This window comes from Portunus trituberculatus, chromosome 23, assembly GCF_017591435.1.
Source record: "Portunus trituberculatus isolate SZX2019 chromosome 23, ASM1759143v1, whole genome shotgun sequence".
In the NCBI taxonomy this organism is placed as follows: Eukaryota; Metazoa; Arthropoda; class Malacostraca; order Decapoda; family Portunidae; genus Portunus; species Portunus trituberculatus.
Window position 1 is genome coordinate 16,030,017 of NC_059277.1, and position 19,521 is coordinate 16,049,537.

At 42.8% G+C, this 19,521-nt stretch overlaps 1 protein-coding gene across 1 annotated transcript; it reads right to left on the reverse strand.

Annotated features, from left to right (window-relative positions):
• Nucleotides 1–15,874: 15,874 nt before the first annotated feature.
• LOC123507729 lies at nt 15,875–17,146 on the reverse strand. The gene has a single exon (XM_045260890.1). It carries the CDS (start codon nt 17,144–17,146, stop codon nt 15,875–15,877), a length of 1,272 nt encoding a protein of 423 aa, XP_045116825.1.
• Between the last annotated feature and the right edge of the window lie 2,375 nt (nt 17,147–19,521).

Sequence of the window (19,521 nt, forward strand, 5' to 3'; positions counted from 1 at the left end):
GGGGCCATCTTGGTGAATTATAGGCAGATTGAAGACATTTCGTCTGTACTCAGTACTGGCAGACTGCACATGAGGCATGAAAAGAGCAGGAGCTAGATCCAAGATTTTTTAACATCAGAGCAACCTCCTGCCACAAAATGTGGAATACATTCCAGCACATCAAAAGTCACCCCTACAGAAATTAAAATACAGGCAACCCCCTCTTAACGAAGTGGTCATGTTCTTAAAAAACCCTTCGTTAAGCGAAACTTCGTTAAGCGAACGGATTATAACAAGTTTAACCCCTGCTTTGAATTTCCATTGAGAGTAAACAAAGCGTAAGTGCATCATAGTACAGTGAAATGTTTAATGAAAATAAAAATTATGAAATTAAACATTTAGGCAGTTTAATTAAGTCATTATAATGTACACTAATGCATGTATGTACGCAACTTTATAATGTTGATGGTCTTAAATTTATGAAGAAAGGGAGAGTGAAATGGGAAAGACACTAACCAGCAACCTGTGGTATGTAAACAAAGGGCGCATCATTGTATTACATACAAAACTTATGTACCACATTTCCACAAGGCTTTACATTTTATCAATTGTAGAGCTTTCTAGTTATCATTGCAGTGCGCTGGTCCATTTGAAGTATCCTACGTGTGATATAGCTCCCGAAGTGATCAATACCAGACATATCTTTATGTACAGATTCTTATAATTCTGGAACCACTGCTCTGCATGAATGAGTCGAGCACATCTCCCGAGTCTTGTTCAGAACTTCCTCAGTATCTCGATGTAATGGTCTGTGTTGACCGTGACAGACCTTTCCTGTTCGTCCTCAAACCAAAAAGGGCCAATGATGCCATGTTTTGACATGGCCACCCAGGCAGTACATTTAACTGAGTGTAATGGACACTCAAGAACATCCTCTGGTGGTGCTGTGTCCCAGAAAAAAACGATGCAACGGTCTGTGTTGACCGTGACAGACCTTTCCTGTTCGTCCTCAAACCAAAAAAGACCAATGATGCCATGCTTTGACATGGCTACTCAGGCAGTACATTTAACTGAGTGTAATGGACGCTCAAGAACATCCACTGGTAGTGCTGTGCCCCAGAAAATACAGTTTTTACTGTTCACGTGGCCAGACAGAAAAAAATGTGCCTCCTCTGAGAACTACACATCATCAAGAAAGTCAGGATCCACATCAATTTTGTCACAAAACCATTGACACATAACGACTCTTTTGTCCTTATCCGCCTGCGTCAACTTCTGTTTGATCTGAATTATGTATGCATACAGGTGAAGGTCCTTTTTCAGTATCCGCCTAACTGATTCCCATGCAATGCCTAGCTCTTGGCTCCTACGTCGGACAGACTTCTTCGGGCTGCGACCAACAGAGTCCCTGACAGCAGCAACATTTTCAGAGGCCCTTGCACTCAAATGTCGTCGTTCTCACTTCTCTAGCTTTAGAGCTCAGTTTTTGCACACTTCCCGATCTCCTGAACTTATTCACCCATTGGTAAATCTGACTTTTATCAGGATAATCGTTAAAGTTAAACTCCCTTCGGAATCTTGCCTGCACTGATTTGAACGATTCTGTCTCAAAATAAGTCTCAACACAAAATATTTTTTGTTCACTTGTCCAAAGCATTTTTAGTACTAGCTGTTATTTTCCCTTGTTATCCTCTCTTCTAGTGGAATCTGCAACATAAAACGAATTGGATTACTTTTCACGATTTTATTCGCTATGATATGGGTTGCACTCATTTTGGGTCACCCTGTACCTAAAATTAAAGTAGTAGTATATATATATATATATATATATATATATATATATATATATATATATATATATATATATATATATATATATATATATATATATATATATATATATATATATATATATATATATATATATATATATATATATATATATATATATATATATATATATATATATATATATATATATATATATATATATATATATATATATATATATATATATATATATATATATATATATATATATATATATATATATATATATATATATATATATATAATTAATTTTCTTTTATTTCAGTTTCTTACCTTAGTGACTGAGTGGCAAATTATTGGACAAGAGTTTGAGTCAAAATGGAACTTTCTGAACTGTGTCGGGGCTGTTGATGGCAAACATGTACGGATCACGCCACCACCAGATTGTGGATCATACTTTTGGAACTACAAAGGGTACAACAACCTTGTTTTACTGGGAGTAGTTAATGCGAACTATGAATTCACTATGGCTGACATAGGAACAAACGGACGTGTTTGGAAAATGAATTTCAAATGGGAGACTTTAATCTTCCAGACGATGCTACCCCCTGTTAATTCTAATTGTAATTTGCCTTAGGTTTTTGTAGGAGATGAAGTATTTGCACTGAGACCTTATTTTATGAAACTTTATCTTCAAAAGGATTTGAATGCAGAGAATAGGATTTTTAACTACAGACTGTCTAGAGCAAGAAGAGTGGTTGAAAATGTTTTGGGGATAATGGCTTCTAGATTTAGAGTTTTCTATACTTCAATAAATTTGATATTATCCAGTATTGAAAAGATTGTTATGGCATGTGTTGTCTTTCACAATTATTTAAGAATGACTTGCCTTTCAAAATATTCTCCTGCAGAATGCTTCTATAGGGATGGTATTTCAAACAGAATAACTGTGCCAGGGTTATCAGTTGATCCTAATTCTGTTGCAAGTTTAGCGCAAGGTCAAGGAATACGAAACTATTCCCAAATTGCTAGAGACATACGTGTGAAATTTAAAGAATGCTTCAATAATGAGAGTGCAGTACCATGGCAAAAAAACTTTGTGTAAATAAAATAATAAAGTGTAGGCATAGGCTATTGTTTTTTGTAAAGACATTATAAAACTATTAAAATGAAGGTAAATGAATTGCACTGACCCACTTTCTGTAAATAAAATATAAAGTATTTGAGTTCTTTGTCACTTACCTCATCATTCATGTTGTCAATATCCACCAGATTAGAGCAGCTGTCTCGCGGAACGTCCTGATTTAAAACAAACATCATCTCCTCATAATACCAAAGACGTATATATATATATATATATATATATATATATATATATATATATATATATATATATATATATATATATATATATATATCATCTGCTGAGGTCCCAGACTTCTTCAAGTTTTCAATTTTCTTGTACTCTCTCCTAAAACATGCTCATAAGAAGTTGATTTTTTTTTTATCACGGCGTCACGTGTGCAGTCAGGCTCGAGTTCTTCCAATATTTCCTGCAGAGCTGCTAGCCCTTTGTCTCTGGCTACTATATTCGAATAGTCTTTTGATTTAAATTTCCATAACACAGGATGATCCCGATATGTATGTATGAATTCAAGTATGACTTCCTTCTCATTCCTCTTTTCATTAATGGCAGCCATTATTCCTTCTTTCGCTAATGTTTCCTCTAGTAGGTTTGGAGCACAACTGAGGTTCGATGCTCGACACCTGTTCACACACTCAAACTGTTCGTTGGACAATGAAACCCCGCCCACTAACGTCAAGATGAGCCTGACTTTCATCGAGCTGTTCGACGAGCGCGCTCGACAACCAAATACCCCATTCACACGCTTGAACATCACTTCAGTTGTCGAACCGGGCTCGATGAGCCATTCGACCATGTAAACCCCCATTTACTCTCGAAGTGAAGGTGAATATTTTTCACAGACACGAGAGAGGCGACAAAACTATATTATATAGCATTGCTCGCCAACATCTTGACTCCATCTACTGTATCAACTATTTTCAAGTCAGCAGACTCTATTAAGAAGGCTGGTAAGACCATATCTTCCTTGCAAGCTAAAAGAACCACCTGAACTCGTGACTCTCCAATGGATAAAATGGAAAGCCAATTATGGAAATGTGGTACATAAGTTTTGCATGTGGCACAATGATGCTCCCTTTGTTTATATTCCACAGGTTGCCGGTTAGTATCTTTCCCATTTCACTCTCCCTCCCTTCATGAAATTTAAGATCATCATTATAAAGTTATGTACATACATACATTAGTGTACATTATAATGACTTTGATTAAACTGCCTAAATGTTTAACTTCATAATTTTTACTTTCATTAAACCTTTCACTGTACTAAGATGCACTCTCACTTTGTTTACTCTCAATGGAAGTTCAAGTCAGAGGTTAAACTTGTTATAATTGGTTTGCTTAACGAAATTTCGCTTAACGAAGTGTTTTTAGGAACATAACCCATTCGTTAAGCGGGGCTTGCCTGTACAGTAATACTCCGCTTAATGAACGTTCATTTAACAAATTTCCGGTTTAACATACTATATAAAGTTAGACCAAAAATCCGCATAATGTACAACCACATCAGTTTTAGCGAATTTTCTGGGTTTGAATTTGCCGGGTGAGGGACCGAACGCGGTAGTTTCACTGTGATTGGCTGGCTCCCCGCCTCTGTCTCTAGCGCTCCTGGAACTGGATCCAAGATTCTTTAACAACGTCAGAGCAACCTCTTGCAGCGAAATGGCATCCATGAATGCGTGGAGGGATGGTGACAAGGTTACTATCAGGTTGCTCTGGGGTTGCTGAGAATACCACCTCTCCAGGTGGTGTTACTGTCTTATATAATGCATTTATTTTCACAAAACATTTCTATTAGCTTTTTGCGAACCTTGCCCCCAAGAAAGCATTGTTTTGTAATGCATAAAGTGAAATCTTACATGTAATACCAAAAAATAAAGCAGAGATGAGATGAGCCACAGACGAAGCGGGAGACTCGCCACCACTCGGCCGCTTCTTATTCTTGTGACCCCTTTGCTTGCGTGTTACTTTCATCATGATGTTTATGTTTTCACTATTAATGAAATACCACGGTATTTCATTAATAATTCACTATCACTCAGTGCCACGGAGTCAAGGTTATCCTTGTGGCATGAGCGTATATGAATACTAAGATATGATAACCATTATAGCAGGCAATAGAGGAGTGGAAACAAATATCATGGGGAAAGACAACACGCAGGCTAAAAGGGTTACAAGAAGAAGAAGAAGCGGCTGAGTCGCTACGAGTCTCCCAATTTGTCTGTGGCTCATCTCATCTCTGCTTTATTTCTTGGTATTCCATGTAAGATTTCACTTTATGCATTACAAAACAATCCTTTCTTTGGGGCTAGGTTTATAAAAAGCTAACAGAAATGTTGTTTTGTGAACATAAATGCGAGAATGTGAGAGAATTTGTACGTAGCTTCTCTAACTTCCAATGACTCATATGACATTATAAAAGTAGTGGTACACCGGTGACCCAATGTGCTGCCAAACGTATATATAATTATTATTATTTTTTTTAACCCATGTGGTATGTTGGGGACCAGCCCAGAACGCATCCCCCCCTATTTCCATTATTTCCTATGGGAAAAGTACGTCTGCTTAACGAATTTTCGCTCTACGAACAGCTTTGACACTCCCTATCCTGTTCGTTAAGTGGAGTATTACTGTATATATAAATACATACATACATATATATATATATATATATATATATATATATATATATATATATATATATATATATATATATTATTTTACTTGTTTTCTTTATTTATTAACTTAATTTCTCTCAGAGATGGTGCTCAACCTCTACAACCCGTTGCTGCATCATCCACCGAGAGGGTGGATGTCTTGGCACCAGCAGGAGGTTCAGGTGTGTTAGGCGTTGGAAGTGCTGCGGTAGCATTTCCATCTGTACTGTTATGACCAATGACAACAAATGTTAGTTAAACCATCACAAGCATATTTATTACAGATCTATCGCACTATTTATATAAGAGGTGAACAATCCTCTCAAGGAGGAAGTATCTAAGACAAGGCACCTGTCCCTCTTCCTGCCCCCATACTCCTCATACACAGTGTAAGTGTATATGATGTGTGTGTGTGGTTGCCTAATTTTTGCTGTTCTCCTTTTGAAGGAGGGTGCTGGCTTTGTCTATACATAGATAGATAGTTAATGTCCCTAAACTTCAGTTTCAAAGATATTTTGTATGTTCTTATTGATATTTTCAGCAGGATAGTAAGGTATTGTTATTGTTTTGAAGACAGGTACAGAGTGCACTTGTCATTAAGACACATTAATGTGTGGATGCATTCCTTGTGAATTGCCATTTCCAACCATATATACACCTTTCATAATTGAATATCATCAGAAATTCTTCAAATCAATGAGACCCATCAATTTGATTAGGTTAAGTTACTGAAGTAATACTCTGTTAGTTTAGGGTTAAAGTTAGTTATGTGTAAGGTGGCAGAAGTTTTCTTTACATCTGGAAGCATTGAATACAATAAATGGATTAGTTTGTTGCCTGTGTTTCTCCAAACCTAAGGAGGGTGTTTATAAAAGAAGGCAGGTGGGCATTACTGAGTGTTGGAGGGAGAGTGAATGTGAGGTATAGGAGGGTATAACAGAAGTGGTGTAGTGTGTGGCAAAGGAGAAAAGCAAACAAGTGGAAAAAAAGGGTCACCTAGGCTGTGGGAGGATATAGATATACAAGGATGGATTGGTTAATACTTTTCGAAACCAAGATAATCCATATGTGTATAGAATGATTTACTCACTCAAATTCTTGTCTATGTCTTCAAGGGGCTTAAGAGGTGGACCACCTCCTACATCAAATAGACCCATTATTAAAGTAGCCACTAATTTTCAGTGCTTCACTACTGGTTTCATAAAGCATAGCAATATAGGCTTTCCTATCCAAAAATGGAAAAAAAAAAAATAATGCCTTGCAGGCTTAGTTTATTAATTATCACTGCTACCTTATTGTGGTTGCCTAAATATCTCTTTTGCTTAAGTACCTTAAAAAAAGCCAGTTTTACAAGTGCCATTACAGGTTTGTTACACCTTATCACTGTGAATATTTCCATCACTAGACACACGCACTTCCTTACTTGAATATCAACACTGGAAATTATTCTTCATATCAATGTACATATCTTAAGTGACATTGTTAATTAAGGATAAGTTACGTCATTGGAAATTATTCTTCAAATTAATGTATCTTAACTGACATTGTTAGTTTAGGATAAGTTAGGTCACTAAGGTTGCTAGGTTGAAGTTAACAATGCAAATTGTTTGCCGACACAACAGTTGCTGCTACATTTCCTTTTCTGTTGTGGCTGTGGTACATCCATCATGGCAGTAACTACCAACAACAAACCGATCATATTAGTATATGCAACTACACGTGTCTTCTTCTTCTTCTTGGGGGTTTGTTGGGGCCGTGCTCCAAAGGTCTGGGATGTGGAGGTGATAAGTTCAGGCTATGTGCGGTAGAGCTGATTTGTCTTCTGTAGGAAGGTCTTGGTGAGGTTGAGTGTCTTGAAAGTCTGATTGGTATTTGTGCAGCCACCCAAGAGGTCAGTCAGTGTTGGCCTGTGAGGGTGAATTGCAGACAGTGAGTGGAGGAGGGCCACACGGTGTGTTTCACTGTTTGATCTGCTGCAGTCTCTGACGAGACAGCCAGACAGTACCCTACGGAACGAGTTCAGAGCTCATTATTTCCGATCTTCGGATAAGCCTGAGACCAGGCACACACCACACACCGGGACAACAAGGTCACAACTTCATGATTTACATCCCATACCTACTCACTGCTAGGTGAACAGGGGCTACACGTGAAAGGAGACACACCCAAATATCTCCACCTGGCCGGGGAATTGAACCCTGGTCCTCTGGCTTGTGAAACCAGCACTCTAACCACTGAGCTAAGCTACTGGGTGTGAGTGGTGACAGGGGCAGTGCAGCAGCAGGTGTTCTGGGATGTCAAGCTGGGTAGGGCACCAGGGGCAGTGGGGAGAGTCAGTTATGCCCAGCCTGTGTAGGTGGGCATTGAGGCAGGTGTGGCCAATCCTGAGTCTGGTGATTGCCGTGTCCAGTGCCTGGTTGGGGGAATAGGTCCACCAGTGATGTCTTGTGTCCTGCCTAATGTGTCCCAGTGAGGTGTACTGTAAAGCTTCAGTCAATGTTGTGTCCCACTGTCGCCAGCAGGCTGGCTTGAAATCAGTCAGGAAGTCTGTCTGGTCAGTAGCTAATTCAATAGGGGAGGGGTGGGTGTGTGCCTCTGCTACTGCCCTGTCAGCCAAGGTGTTCCCCATGACACCAACATGGGAGGGCACCCACTGAAGGTGGATGGTTTGTCCCAGGGAGGTCAGGTGGAGGATGAGGTGGTGAATTATAAGGGTGAGGTGGTGGTGGGAGTGTGGGCGGTGGGATTTTACAATACACTCAACCCTCGATTTGCCGGACCTCCATTTGCCGGATTTCGGATTTGCCGGACAAGAGTCTGTGGGAAAAAAAAAAAAAAAAAAAAAAAAAGTCCGGGACAAGTCGATTTCAAACTACCGCGCCAGACAAAGTTCGCAAATCGGGCACTATAGATGGCAGCGCGGGCGGACATACACGTCTAGTACTGGACTGTAAACAAGTCTGCCGCGTCACACGAGTGTTGTGCTTACGTGTCGGCGGCATTGGCATGTGTTACGGCCCCACGTGGTGAGATGATGATGATGATGATGATGATGGTCGTCGGAGGTTTTGCCTTTGCCTCGGCACCTCCTGTTACTTCTATTCTTCCTGATCCTGCCTTTCTTTTATTTTTCTTTCTCTTGTCTTCCACATCTGGTGCAAAGTCTCTTTCTTCTCCTCAGTTTTGTTTTTCTGAACAAAAAACGTCTGATTTATTTTCCAACTTCCTGGTACAGCTGGTGCAGGTGCCGAAATGCCGTTAAAGACAACACTATGTTCCCACCGGAAATTTTTGCCGTTAAACACGGGATTCCGGTAAATCGCGTGCCGTTAAAGCGGGGTTCAACCTGTATAGGGTAAAGTCCGGCAAGGGGGTAGACCCCCGGACATTTTCCATTGCCGGACATTTGCCATTCCCGGACAAGCCTTCCCCCCTTTTAGTCCGGCAAATCGAGGGTTGAGTGTATAGAGGGCAGAGAGGGAGTCAGAAAAGAGGGATATTGAGCAAGGGGCAGCAAGGGTGGTGGCAAATTGAAGGCCCTCTTTTATGGCAAACAGTTCTGCCATGGTGATGGAAGCAGTGGCCGGTAACCTCCAGGCAGTGGCGAGGGATCTGGAGGGGATGTAAATGGCTGCACCGATGGATGGAGGGTAGTGAGGCGGGAGCCGTCGGTGTAGATGTGGAAGTGGGTGTGGTACTGAGAGAGGAGGAGTGAGGTGGATAGAGTTCTGCCCTGCACTGGGCAGCCGGCTTTGGACCATTGTGTGGGTGTATGAAGGGACAGTGAGACTGAGGAAGAGAGAGGGTACCAAGGGCCCAGAGGAGAAGTTTTTTCGAGGATGAGGAAAGGGGGGGAGTCACCCGGAGAGTTGCAAAGAAGGAGAGGGCTCTATCTACAAAGGGTGTGTGGGCTTGATAGGGCAAGGGGCCATGAAGTGGCTCCCTGCCGTGCCGCAGGAGGAGGGAGTGGAGGGCATGACATCTAGGGGAGGAGGCAAGCTTGGTGTAGGTCCGGACAAGGAAGGTGGAGCGTCTGTGTGACAGGGATGGGAGGGAAGCCTCTGCCTGAAGGGCACAGACTGGGGAGGACTTAAAGGCTCCCAGTGCAATACGAAGGGCTGAATTTTGTATGATATCCAATTTATGGAGAAGTGATTGTGAGGCCGCTCCATAAACCTCACATCCGTAGTCCAAGCGACTCCGGATATAAGTACAATAAAAATGGAGGAGAGTATGCCTGTCCGCACCCCACTTGACACCAGCTAGGGATTTCATTAAGTTTAGCCTTTTAAGGCATGAGGTCACCAGGTACTGTATGTGGCAGCCCCAGGTTAGGCAGGGGCTATCCAACAGTAGGCCAAGGAATTTGTGATTTGATTTGAAAGGGATCGGGGAACCGTTGATGGTGACCACTGGAACGTTTGGTATTCGCCTTCTGGTGAAGCTCAGAAGGCTAGACTTCTGGGCGCTCACTGTCAGGCCCCAACGGGCAGTCCAAGAGTGGACAAGGTGGTCAAGCCCACGCTGGAGTGAAAGTTAAGTCTCTTGGATAGTGGAAGCAGAACAAAGGAGGGAAATGTCATCAACATAAATAAGTGCATGTGTGCCAGGAGAGGAGAGAAAGTCAGAAAGTCAGAAAGTAAGACACTGGTGGAGAACCCCTAGTGATTGGATATGACCTAGAGTAGGTGTTACCAGTTGCCAGGGAGAAGGATCTATTTGTCAGGAAGGACTGATCCCAACTTAGTGGTGAACCAAAGAGTCCAAGGTGGGCAAGTTCCTCGAGAATTGAGTTGTGTGAGGCGGAGTCAAAAGCACCCTTAAGATCTAAAAAAGCTACTAAAGTGAAGTTTTTGTGGTTAAATCCTTCCTGAATATGATGCTCCAGCAACAGCAGGGCATCAAGGGTGCCCCAGTGAGGGCGAAAACCGAACATGTTGGGTGGTAGAAGGTGTTTGCATTCCAACCACCAGGTTAGTCTATTTTGAATGACATGCCCAAAAACCTTCCTAATGTTAGACAGGAGGCTAATAGGTCTATAAGAGGAGGCCACCGTCTGGTCCTTGCCAGGCTTAGAAATAGGAATAGTGGTGGTAAGACACCACGCTGAAGGGAACGTACCCCACAACCAGCTGTTGTTGAGGATGTCCAGAAGGAGTTGCAGCAGACCATCTGGGAGGCATCGAAGAAACTCGTTTGGCACATCATCCGGTTCCGTGGCCTTCTTAGCATAGTGAAAGTAAGGTTGAGGTGAGTTCCTGGGGAGTTATAGCAGTGCTAATTTCATGGCTGGAGTGTAAGGAAGAGGGTAGCACAGGTGGGGGAACAGAATCTGGAGAGCCGAGTGTTGTGTGGATGTGGGTGGCAAGACACTCAGCTTTTTGGGCATCAGTGGTGAGGAAGACACCGTTACTAGTTAACGGGAAAGTTAGAGGGGGTTGTGGGTGGACCATCTTCCTGAGGAAAGACCAGGCTCAGGAGACTGAGGTGGAAAAGGACAGGGAAGCACAAAAGGAGGCCCACGCTGAGCGTTTCTCATCAAGAATAACACGCTTGCACTGGGCCTCTAGGTAATGAAAACGTTGGCAGAGTGGAGGGATTGGGTTCCTTCACCATGCTGCAAAGGCATGACGCTTGGCCAGAAGGACCACTGCACACTTACGAGACCACCAGGGGACTCAAAATGAACGGGAAGGGGAGGAAGTCACAAGGTGAAAGTGGTGGGATCCCACAGTCACTAAGACTTCTGTAAGGAAGTGAATTTTGTCATCTGATGGGAGGGTCGTGGGTGGGATGATTGATTTTAACTCTGTCTGAAAAGATACCAGGTCTCCCTTGTTGAATGACCAACGTGGTCTGCGTGAAGTGGGAGGGGGTGGTGGCAATGATGGGAAAGCAATAATCACAGGAAGATGGTCACTCCCCATGTAAGGGCTGGTACTTATAGTGGTGAGAAGTGGGCCATTCCTCAGGCATAGGTCTATAGTGGAAGGGTTGCATGAAATCCTGGTAGGGAGGCCAGGAGGTGTGAGAAGGGAGAGGGAATCACTATCTGCCAGAAAACTCGAGTGACGCACTAGGATGGTTTCTCCGGCTTCTGGAGAGGGCCGGTTCCCAGAAGTCAGGATGGGCATTAAAGTCACCCATGATTAATGCTGGGGAGGGAATTTGAAAAAACAAATGTTGAAATTCATAAAGATATCAAGACATGGATTGTAGATTAACAATGTTTAATGGGCCTGAGTCAAAGGTGACAATCACTCGCAGATGCTCCAATCCACCACCTGTGAAAGAAGGGATAGAGAGAAGGCTAGAAGGAAGGGACTGGTGGATCAGTAGAAGTAGCCTGCCTCCTACTTCGCCGGTCTCCCTGTCCTTCCTGTATGAAGTATAGTTTGGAAAGGAAGAAGAGAATGGGTCTGTGAGCCACATCTCACAGACACCGACAACGAGAGGAGAGTATGAGGAGAACGTGGTTTTAAAAGTTGGAAGTTTCCTGTACAAAGACCGGGCATTCCAGAAAATGAACTGGGAGGCAAGTGGATCACTCACTGCATGAGTGATGTGATGAAGGAGAGGAACCTGGCAGGCGTCGGAGTCTCTCGCTGAAGCTAAGCCCTGAAAGCAGGAAGTTAAAGAAATTGAGTGCTATTGATGCTAATCCCTTAAGAAAAGCAGGCCATGCAAAACCCGAAGCATGCTGGGCCGGAAGCGAGGAAGAGGATGGTACAAAGCCTGCACTACCAAGTAAGGGCAAGGACTGCTGGTCTGCTGGCTGTGGGGCTTTTGGCTGGGGAACCTTTGGTGGGTGGCATTGGTGTAGAGGGGTTGGGGGTACAAGTTCCCCAGTATCTGGCAAGTAAGTTCGGTAGGGGCCCTCGGGGATGAAGGTGGTGTGTCGTGGTGTGACTTTGTGGTGCGGTTTGTGGTGGTGGCGACTCCGTTGGGCCTTGGGTGAGGGTGGCTGGGCAGTTAGCGGTACCACACTAATAATGGGGCTCAGGGGCTTGATGGGAGCAGGAGTGGGAGCTGGGAAGGAAGCCTGGATGGGTGTAGGGTGAGAAGCAAGGGTGGGGGCAGAGGTGGGGGTTTTAGGTGTGTGAGGGTGAGTGAGGTGTAGGGGGAGGAGGTTGAGGGTGTCCTGGTTTGGAGGGTGAGTGTGGTTTTGGTGCAGGATTTGGTGGGCGAAAAGTGCCTGGGAGATACCTCTCATTTTTCGCTTGACGTTTAAGAGAGAGTGGGCCCCGTCATGCTGTTTGTTTACATCGGGTGAAGTGGAGTCAGTAGACAGAGACACTATTATTTATTATGTTCACCTTCATATATACCTAAATTTCATATATTGTTAATCTTATTAATACAAAAAAGCCTCAGACATGTTAATATGTTTAAATCATTGTAACTGGATTAGTTTCAGTCCATAAGTTTTACCACTATGTTGCGGTTGGCATCCCTGTACTAAGTCAAGCTAATGATAAGGGATTACTGAGCCATAACTTTGCTGCCTATGTCGCGTCATAGCTATGATCGCTTATCTCATGACTTATGGGTCACTTACAAAAGTTTTATAAATACGGCCCCCGCTGGGCTCAGGAGCGATCCCGAGTCAACTGTAGCATTAAGATCAAGATTAAGAAATGAAGTGATGGCTGGGTTAAAATTGTCAGTGTTTTGGAAAGGAGTGAAGTTATGGAGAAACTAACAGAAAATGGCACTATCATAGTATAGACCAGGGGCCGTATTTATAAAACTATGATTCGACATAAGGGAAACATAAGTCCACAAGATGGCAGACATCATGACTTACACGAAACATGTCTTATGTCTCACGTTAAGTCATCATAAACTCGCGGTCCCATTATGTTTGGGTAGGAGCAAGAATAGCATCGCTATGTCGAATCATAAGGGTTGATTCACACCATGGTTTGATCGCTCTCCGCTCTTGCTCCAGTCTCGGTCCAGTCCAATAATGTTTAATGCATTTTAATGTAAGCATTCACACTGGCAGTAACGGTTCGCTCTCGCTCTGCTCTCGCTCTGGTCGCAATACATTCAAGATATTTTGACTGGAGCAAGAGCAGAGAGAGACTGGACAGTTGCAGCCAGTGTGAACTAGCAACAGTCCGCTCCAGTCGTGATTCAGCCTTTGTAAGGGGAAATGTTTCTGCCTTTCATCCTATGAAACATGGAGGATCAGAATAAAACACTACAATGGGATCATGCAAAAGGTAGGTAAATAATTAAATAGAGAATAAAATTTATTTATCACTGATATAAAGACAATTTTTTACAGTTAGCCCATATATATATATATATATATATATATATATATATATATATATATATATATATATATATATATATATATATATATAAGTACACTGGAAAAAAAATTTGCAAAAGTTAATTACATCTTGTGGTTTTCATCCTCAATTTTTAGAATATTTTTTTCAAATGTTCCAATGTTCATAAGTAGTTGAAAAATTTAGTCTCATTATCAATATTATTAGAATATAAAGTATGGAACTCTCCTTCACTCTTTCTATCTTTCAGCATAGGATGAACCCACAATCTCATTTTTTGCTTTCTTTCTTCTTCTTCGTTAAGTGCAATGGCGATCACTGCCAAATTGGATGGAGAAAAGTCACACATCCTCCGCCACTGGTGATATAACTTCCACTAGTGTTGAAGGAGAGGAAGAGATGGGACCGATAGCGGAGCAAGAGCGGATCGGACATTTAAATGCACCAGGACCTTGACCGAAGTGAGAGCGGAGCGAGATCAAATTGATATTGTGAATCAAGTCTTAGTGTTGAAGGAGAGGAAGGGATGGGACTGATAGCAGAGCGAGAGCGGACTGGACATGTGAATGCACCAGGACCTTGACCGGAGTGAGAGCGGAGCGAGACCGGAGCTATAGTGTGAATCAGGCCTTAAAGTCAACATGGCGGAGGCAGTGGGACAGCGACGATGCCACCTGAGAAGTTTTCGTGATCGTAGAGACATGTTGGCTGATCTAAGTGACTCAGAACTGATAAGTGGTATCAGTTAGAGCATGCAGCCAAAATATATGAGGCTGACAGGCAAGGATTCCTAGGGAATGTGAACTCTAGCAGGGATGTGAGAGCGAGACAGTGACAGCTGGGTGCCACCTTGAGGGTGACAGTGGTTACCCCAGTAAAAAGTGGCTTCTGACACTATATCTTCAACCTCTGCCTGGCCCACACTCCAACTACAATAGGTAAGTTTTGCAACATTAATATTTTTCATATTAGACAGTTTGTTTCATTAATTCCATATTGCACATATACTATTCAATGTTTTTGGTTAATTTTCACAATTGTCACTTTACTCTCAATGAGTTTAATCAGTTAGATTAGGGTGCTATTACATCTCATGGCATAAAGGAAAAGTTCTCAGCAAACTACTTGCTCACATTATAATACAGTGGTACATATCTTTACCACAGGAAATTGTTAGCTCCTAAGATATTAGTTTTACCAAATTTATCATTAAGGTAAATCAGGTTACGTTTAGTTAAGTTAGTTTAGATTAGGGAAGTATATAGTTGTTTTGATTAGATTTATTTCTGTTCATTGTTAAGGTACATTCAGTTATGTTTAGTTTGGTTACATTAGGTTTAATTTATTTTCATACCAAACTTGTCATCAGTGCTAGGTAAGGTTTAGTTAATTTCATGTCAATTTGTTAAGATGGGTTAGGTTAGGTTTAGTTAAGTTAGGCATAGCCAAGTATGGTTTATTTATTTATTTTTTGCTACTGTCATAAGTGAGAATTTTTATTTTGATAATTTTGATGTGTTTTGAATGAATCTGGTAACCATTTTCACTGCAAATCAATGTTTTACATGTTTGGGGTCATTAAGAAAATAGAAGAAAGACCTTCCATCCTCCAAAAAATAATTTCATTACAAAATGTTAGATAGGTGCACCTATATATATATATATATATATATATATATATATATATATATATATATATATATATATATATATATATATATATATATATATATATATACAGGTTTTGGTAAAGTCTACAGCAGTAACTGCATTGTTGATTTTATAGGAAGTCTTTTCAATACTTCTTGCTAGTGAGCGAGTGTTCTCGTCAAGGAATCGTAATAGATTTCCTATGTCCATTTTTTTTTCTTAATCAGCTGGGGTGTTTGTTGTTTTTTGCTCTTTCGAGGTACCTTTCGGCCTTCATAGACCATCTTCAAGAAAGGAATGAAGCGGGTAGCTGGGTGTGCCAGTATATATCTGCTTGGCGCGTGCGTGGGTGGCTGGTGTGTGGGAGCAGCCTATCAGCGCGTGTCATTCTGCCTCCTTGACGATGGGAGGGAAGACTCGTGAATGAGCTGGATGTTGATGCTGGGAGTCTTGGTGTGTATGTACACTGCTTCTGTCATTCGAAGGCGAGCTTTGTTTGGTTCTTTATGAAGGGTGACTGTATTCTCTTCTACTATCTTCCGGGTGAAGTTAATATCTGCGTGGTTGGTGACGTGGTGTTTCTTGATGGCGCTGTCTTGCAGGTGAGCTGTAATGCGCTTGGACAAGGTGGTGATAGTGGAGCCAATATACGTAGAGGGTCGGCGACTGCAGTCACCATGGTTGCATGTGTATTGGTACACCACATTCACCTCTTGAAGCGCTGTTGTTGGTGGGTGGCAGTTGTTTTTTAGTACGAGGCTGGACGTGCGCTTAGACTTGTAGTAGATTATGAGTTTGATTTGAAAGTTGGGATCCACGGTCTTGACGTTGTTGTGAATTATTTTCTTAAGTGCTGTTTCTTCCATGCTGTAGGCTGATGTCATGAAGTTCTTATTGTAGAGGTGTATTTCTTGCTGGGGGTCTTGCTTTTCATCTGCGCGGAAGTGGTAATTCATGTGTCGCCGGATAATTTCGTCTATTTCTTCTTTCTTATATCCATTGTTGGCTAGCATTTGGGACACTCTTGTGAGTTCTTTGTGGACTGTAGGCCATGATGAGCTGTGTGTGAAGGCCTGCTTGACGAAAGAGTTGATAACACTGCGGCGGTATTTCTCTGGGCATTCGCTGGCGGCATTGAGGCAGAATCCTAAATTTGTGGATTTGACGTAGACCTCGGTAGTGAAGCTGGTGGTACTGCGTTGAACTAAGATGTCAAGGAAGGGGAGCTGCTTGTTGTTTTCTAGTTTGTGGGTAAAGTTGAGCGACGTGTGATTCCTGAAGGTTTGTATGAGTTGGAGGACGTTTGCTTCGCTGTTGGTGTTGATGAAAATGTCGTCTATATATCTTGCGTAGATCGGCGGCTTGAGTTCTGGATGCAGTGAAAAGACTTTTTCTTCTAGGGTTCCCATGTAGAAGTTGGTGAAGAGGACGCCTAGTGGTGAGCCCATGGCGACGCCATCAATCTGGGTGTACATGTTTCCATCAGGGCCGTAAAAAGGGACTTCTTTGGTGCAGGCACGTAGTAGATGACAGAGACAATCTTCTGCGATGGCGAATGGGGCGTCGTCGGAGCGATACAGCTTGTCACAGATGATGTTGATGGTTTCATCTACTGGGACGTTGGTAAATAATGATTCAACGTCCATGGAGGCGATAATGCCTAAAGGGCGTGAGCCTTTAATCAGGTCGAGGAACTCTTCTGATGACTTGAGACTGTGCGACGAGGGGGTGAACGGGGAGAGCAGTTCGTTTAGCCGCTTTGCCAGGGTGTAAGTGACTGTAGGTATCTGGCTGATAATCGGTTGAATTGGAGAGTTGCGCTTGTGAGTTTTTACGTTGCCATACGAATATTGAAGATTTGTCTGCTTTTCTGATGATGATGTCCTTGTTTTCTCTGAGCTGCTTGGCTGCTTCTTTTAGCTCCGGAGTGAGGAGTGAGCTGCGGTGGTGGCCTCTTGTCGTGTTAGCTTCTCGAATAAACTCGGCATGTAGGTCAGGGGAAGTGGTGACTTTCTTATTCTTCTTAAGTCGCTGGATGTCGTCGAGGAGGATTTCCAGTTCTATGCATTTGGCGAGGGGTTTGGGCTTGCTCTTGAGGTTGAGGAACTCCTTTTGTTTCTGGTAATTCATGGGGAGCAGACAGGAAATCTTTATTAATGGTGTACAAGTCCTTAATTCATTCTCATTTAGACTATGGCTCACCGGTGTATGGGTCTGCGTCGGAACCAACACTGAGGAGGCTGAATGTACTGCAGAATGAATGTGTGTGAATGTGTCTTGGAGCCCTGCGCTGCACTCGTGTGTCGCGGATGGAGGTTGAGGCCAACGTACCACTGCTGCAAATACGACGCGACGCCTTACTTTTATCCTATGGGATAAAGGCAGCCCGGAAGGCTCCCCTTGGTAACACAGCAAACAAGATCGTCTGGCAGCACCACCACCTCCACAACGCGGTTTGCCATCCAGTCTCAGTCAGACTACATACGCTCTGCCAGCAAAAGGGTGTGAGACTGGACGATGCGGACCTCCTCATGCTGACCACTCTTCCCCCATGGAAGCAACATCCCACCACCTTTATCTACAATTGGTTGCCGGGGAAGAAGGCTGTTGTTGCCGAGGCGGAGCTCCACCAACACTTCCGGGCCCTCGTTGCTGGCCTCCCTCCATCCCTACATCTTTACACTGATGGCTCCAAGACAGATGAATGTGTGGGTGCAAGTGTGTGGTCATGTGAATGTGCCCTCAGGTTCCAACTGCCTACTCATACATCGGTGTTTTCTGCTGAATTTTTTGCAATTGATAAAGCCATAGACTATGGTTTAAATTCACCTCATAATTCAATCATAATTTTTACGGACTCTATGTCAGCCCTTCAGGCAATAGAGTCCGGCCGCACGGATACAAATGAAATTCAGGGCAACATCATTAATAAGCTGAATTCATGTCATAAATCCTTCTCACTGATTTGGGTGCCTAGACATTCCAGTCTACGCGGGAATGAACAGGCTGACATGCTAGCTTGGTCTGCTGCAGAGCTCGAGGGAGCGTGGAACCTCCGTCGGGATCTGCAGTCATGTCTCTCAGTTGTTAAATCATCAGCAAAACTCCTGTGGCAGAGTCACTGGGACAACCTCCACCTACTGTTACGTTCACCGGTTAAACGGGTAAGATTGGCATCGGGGAGCCGGTGAACAATAACAATAAAAGAAAAAAAAAAACACTGCAGGTTCAACTGGTGAGGAAATGCAAAAGGGGGCACTTTAAAAAGCTATTTTAATAACCCATAATGAAACTGACACACATAGATATAACATGAAACATGAAACACAGATATATAACATGAAACACAGGAAAATGACATACACATATACATATAACACAGTAATAAATACAATAATAAAGAACCCAACTTAAGGCTTGGTCACAGGTCGGGGTCCAGTGGAAGGGGACGGAAGTGCTGATAAGGTCCGTCAGGGGGGCGGCCAGGGTGGAGAAGTTCCTACAGAATCTTCTGTAGAAACCAGCCATCCCCAAGAACCTCATATCTACATTATGGGAGGAGAATGCTGGCGCTGGTAAAAATTTGACTGTGGTGAAGACACAGTAACATGTTGCTGACGCTGAAGGCGTTGAATTTTAAAGCATTCTTCAGAAGAATGATTACCTGGACCATGAATAAGGCAAGACTTAGGTGGTCTTTCAGGAATTGGACGCGACGCAGGACGTCCCTGCCGAGAAGACAATCTCGGGCGACTGGGCACAGAGCGTGTGACATGACAGAAGTCTTGAAGAGACTCATAGCGAGAAAGACGCTGAGCTGAGGGAGAACGCGCTGCATTTCTTTCATGATGCTGTCGCAAAAAACGTTTAATGGTATGTCCCTGTTTGTGACAGTAAGTACAGGCATACACAGCATGTTGCTTATCAGAAGCTGGTGCACTAGGTTGTGAAGTCTGGTTAGCAGAATTTAAAGGTGAAGTAGCAGTAGTGGAAGCTACAACGTGCACGTGAGCTGGATGTT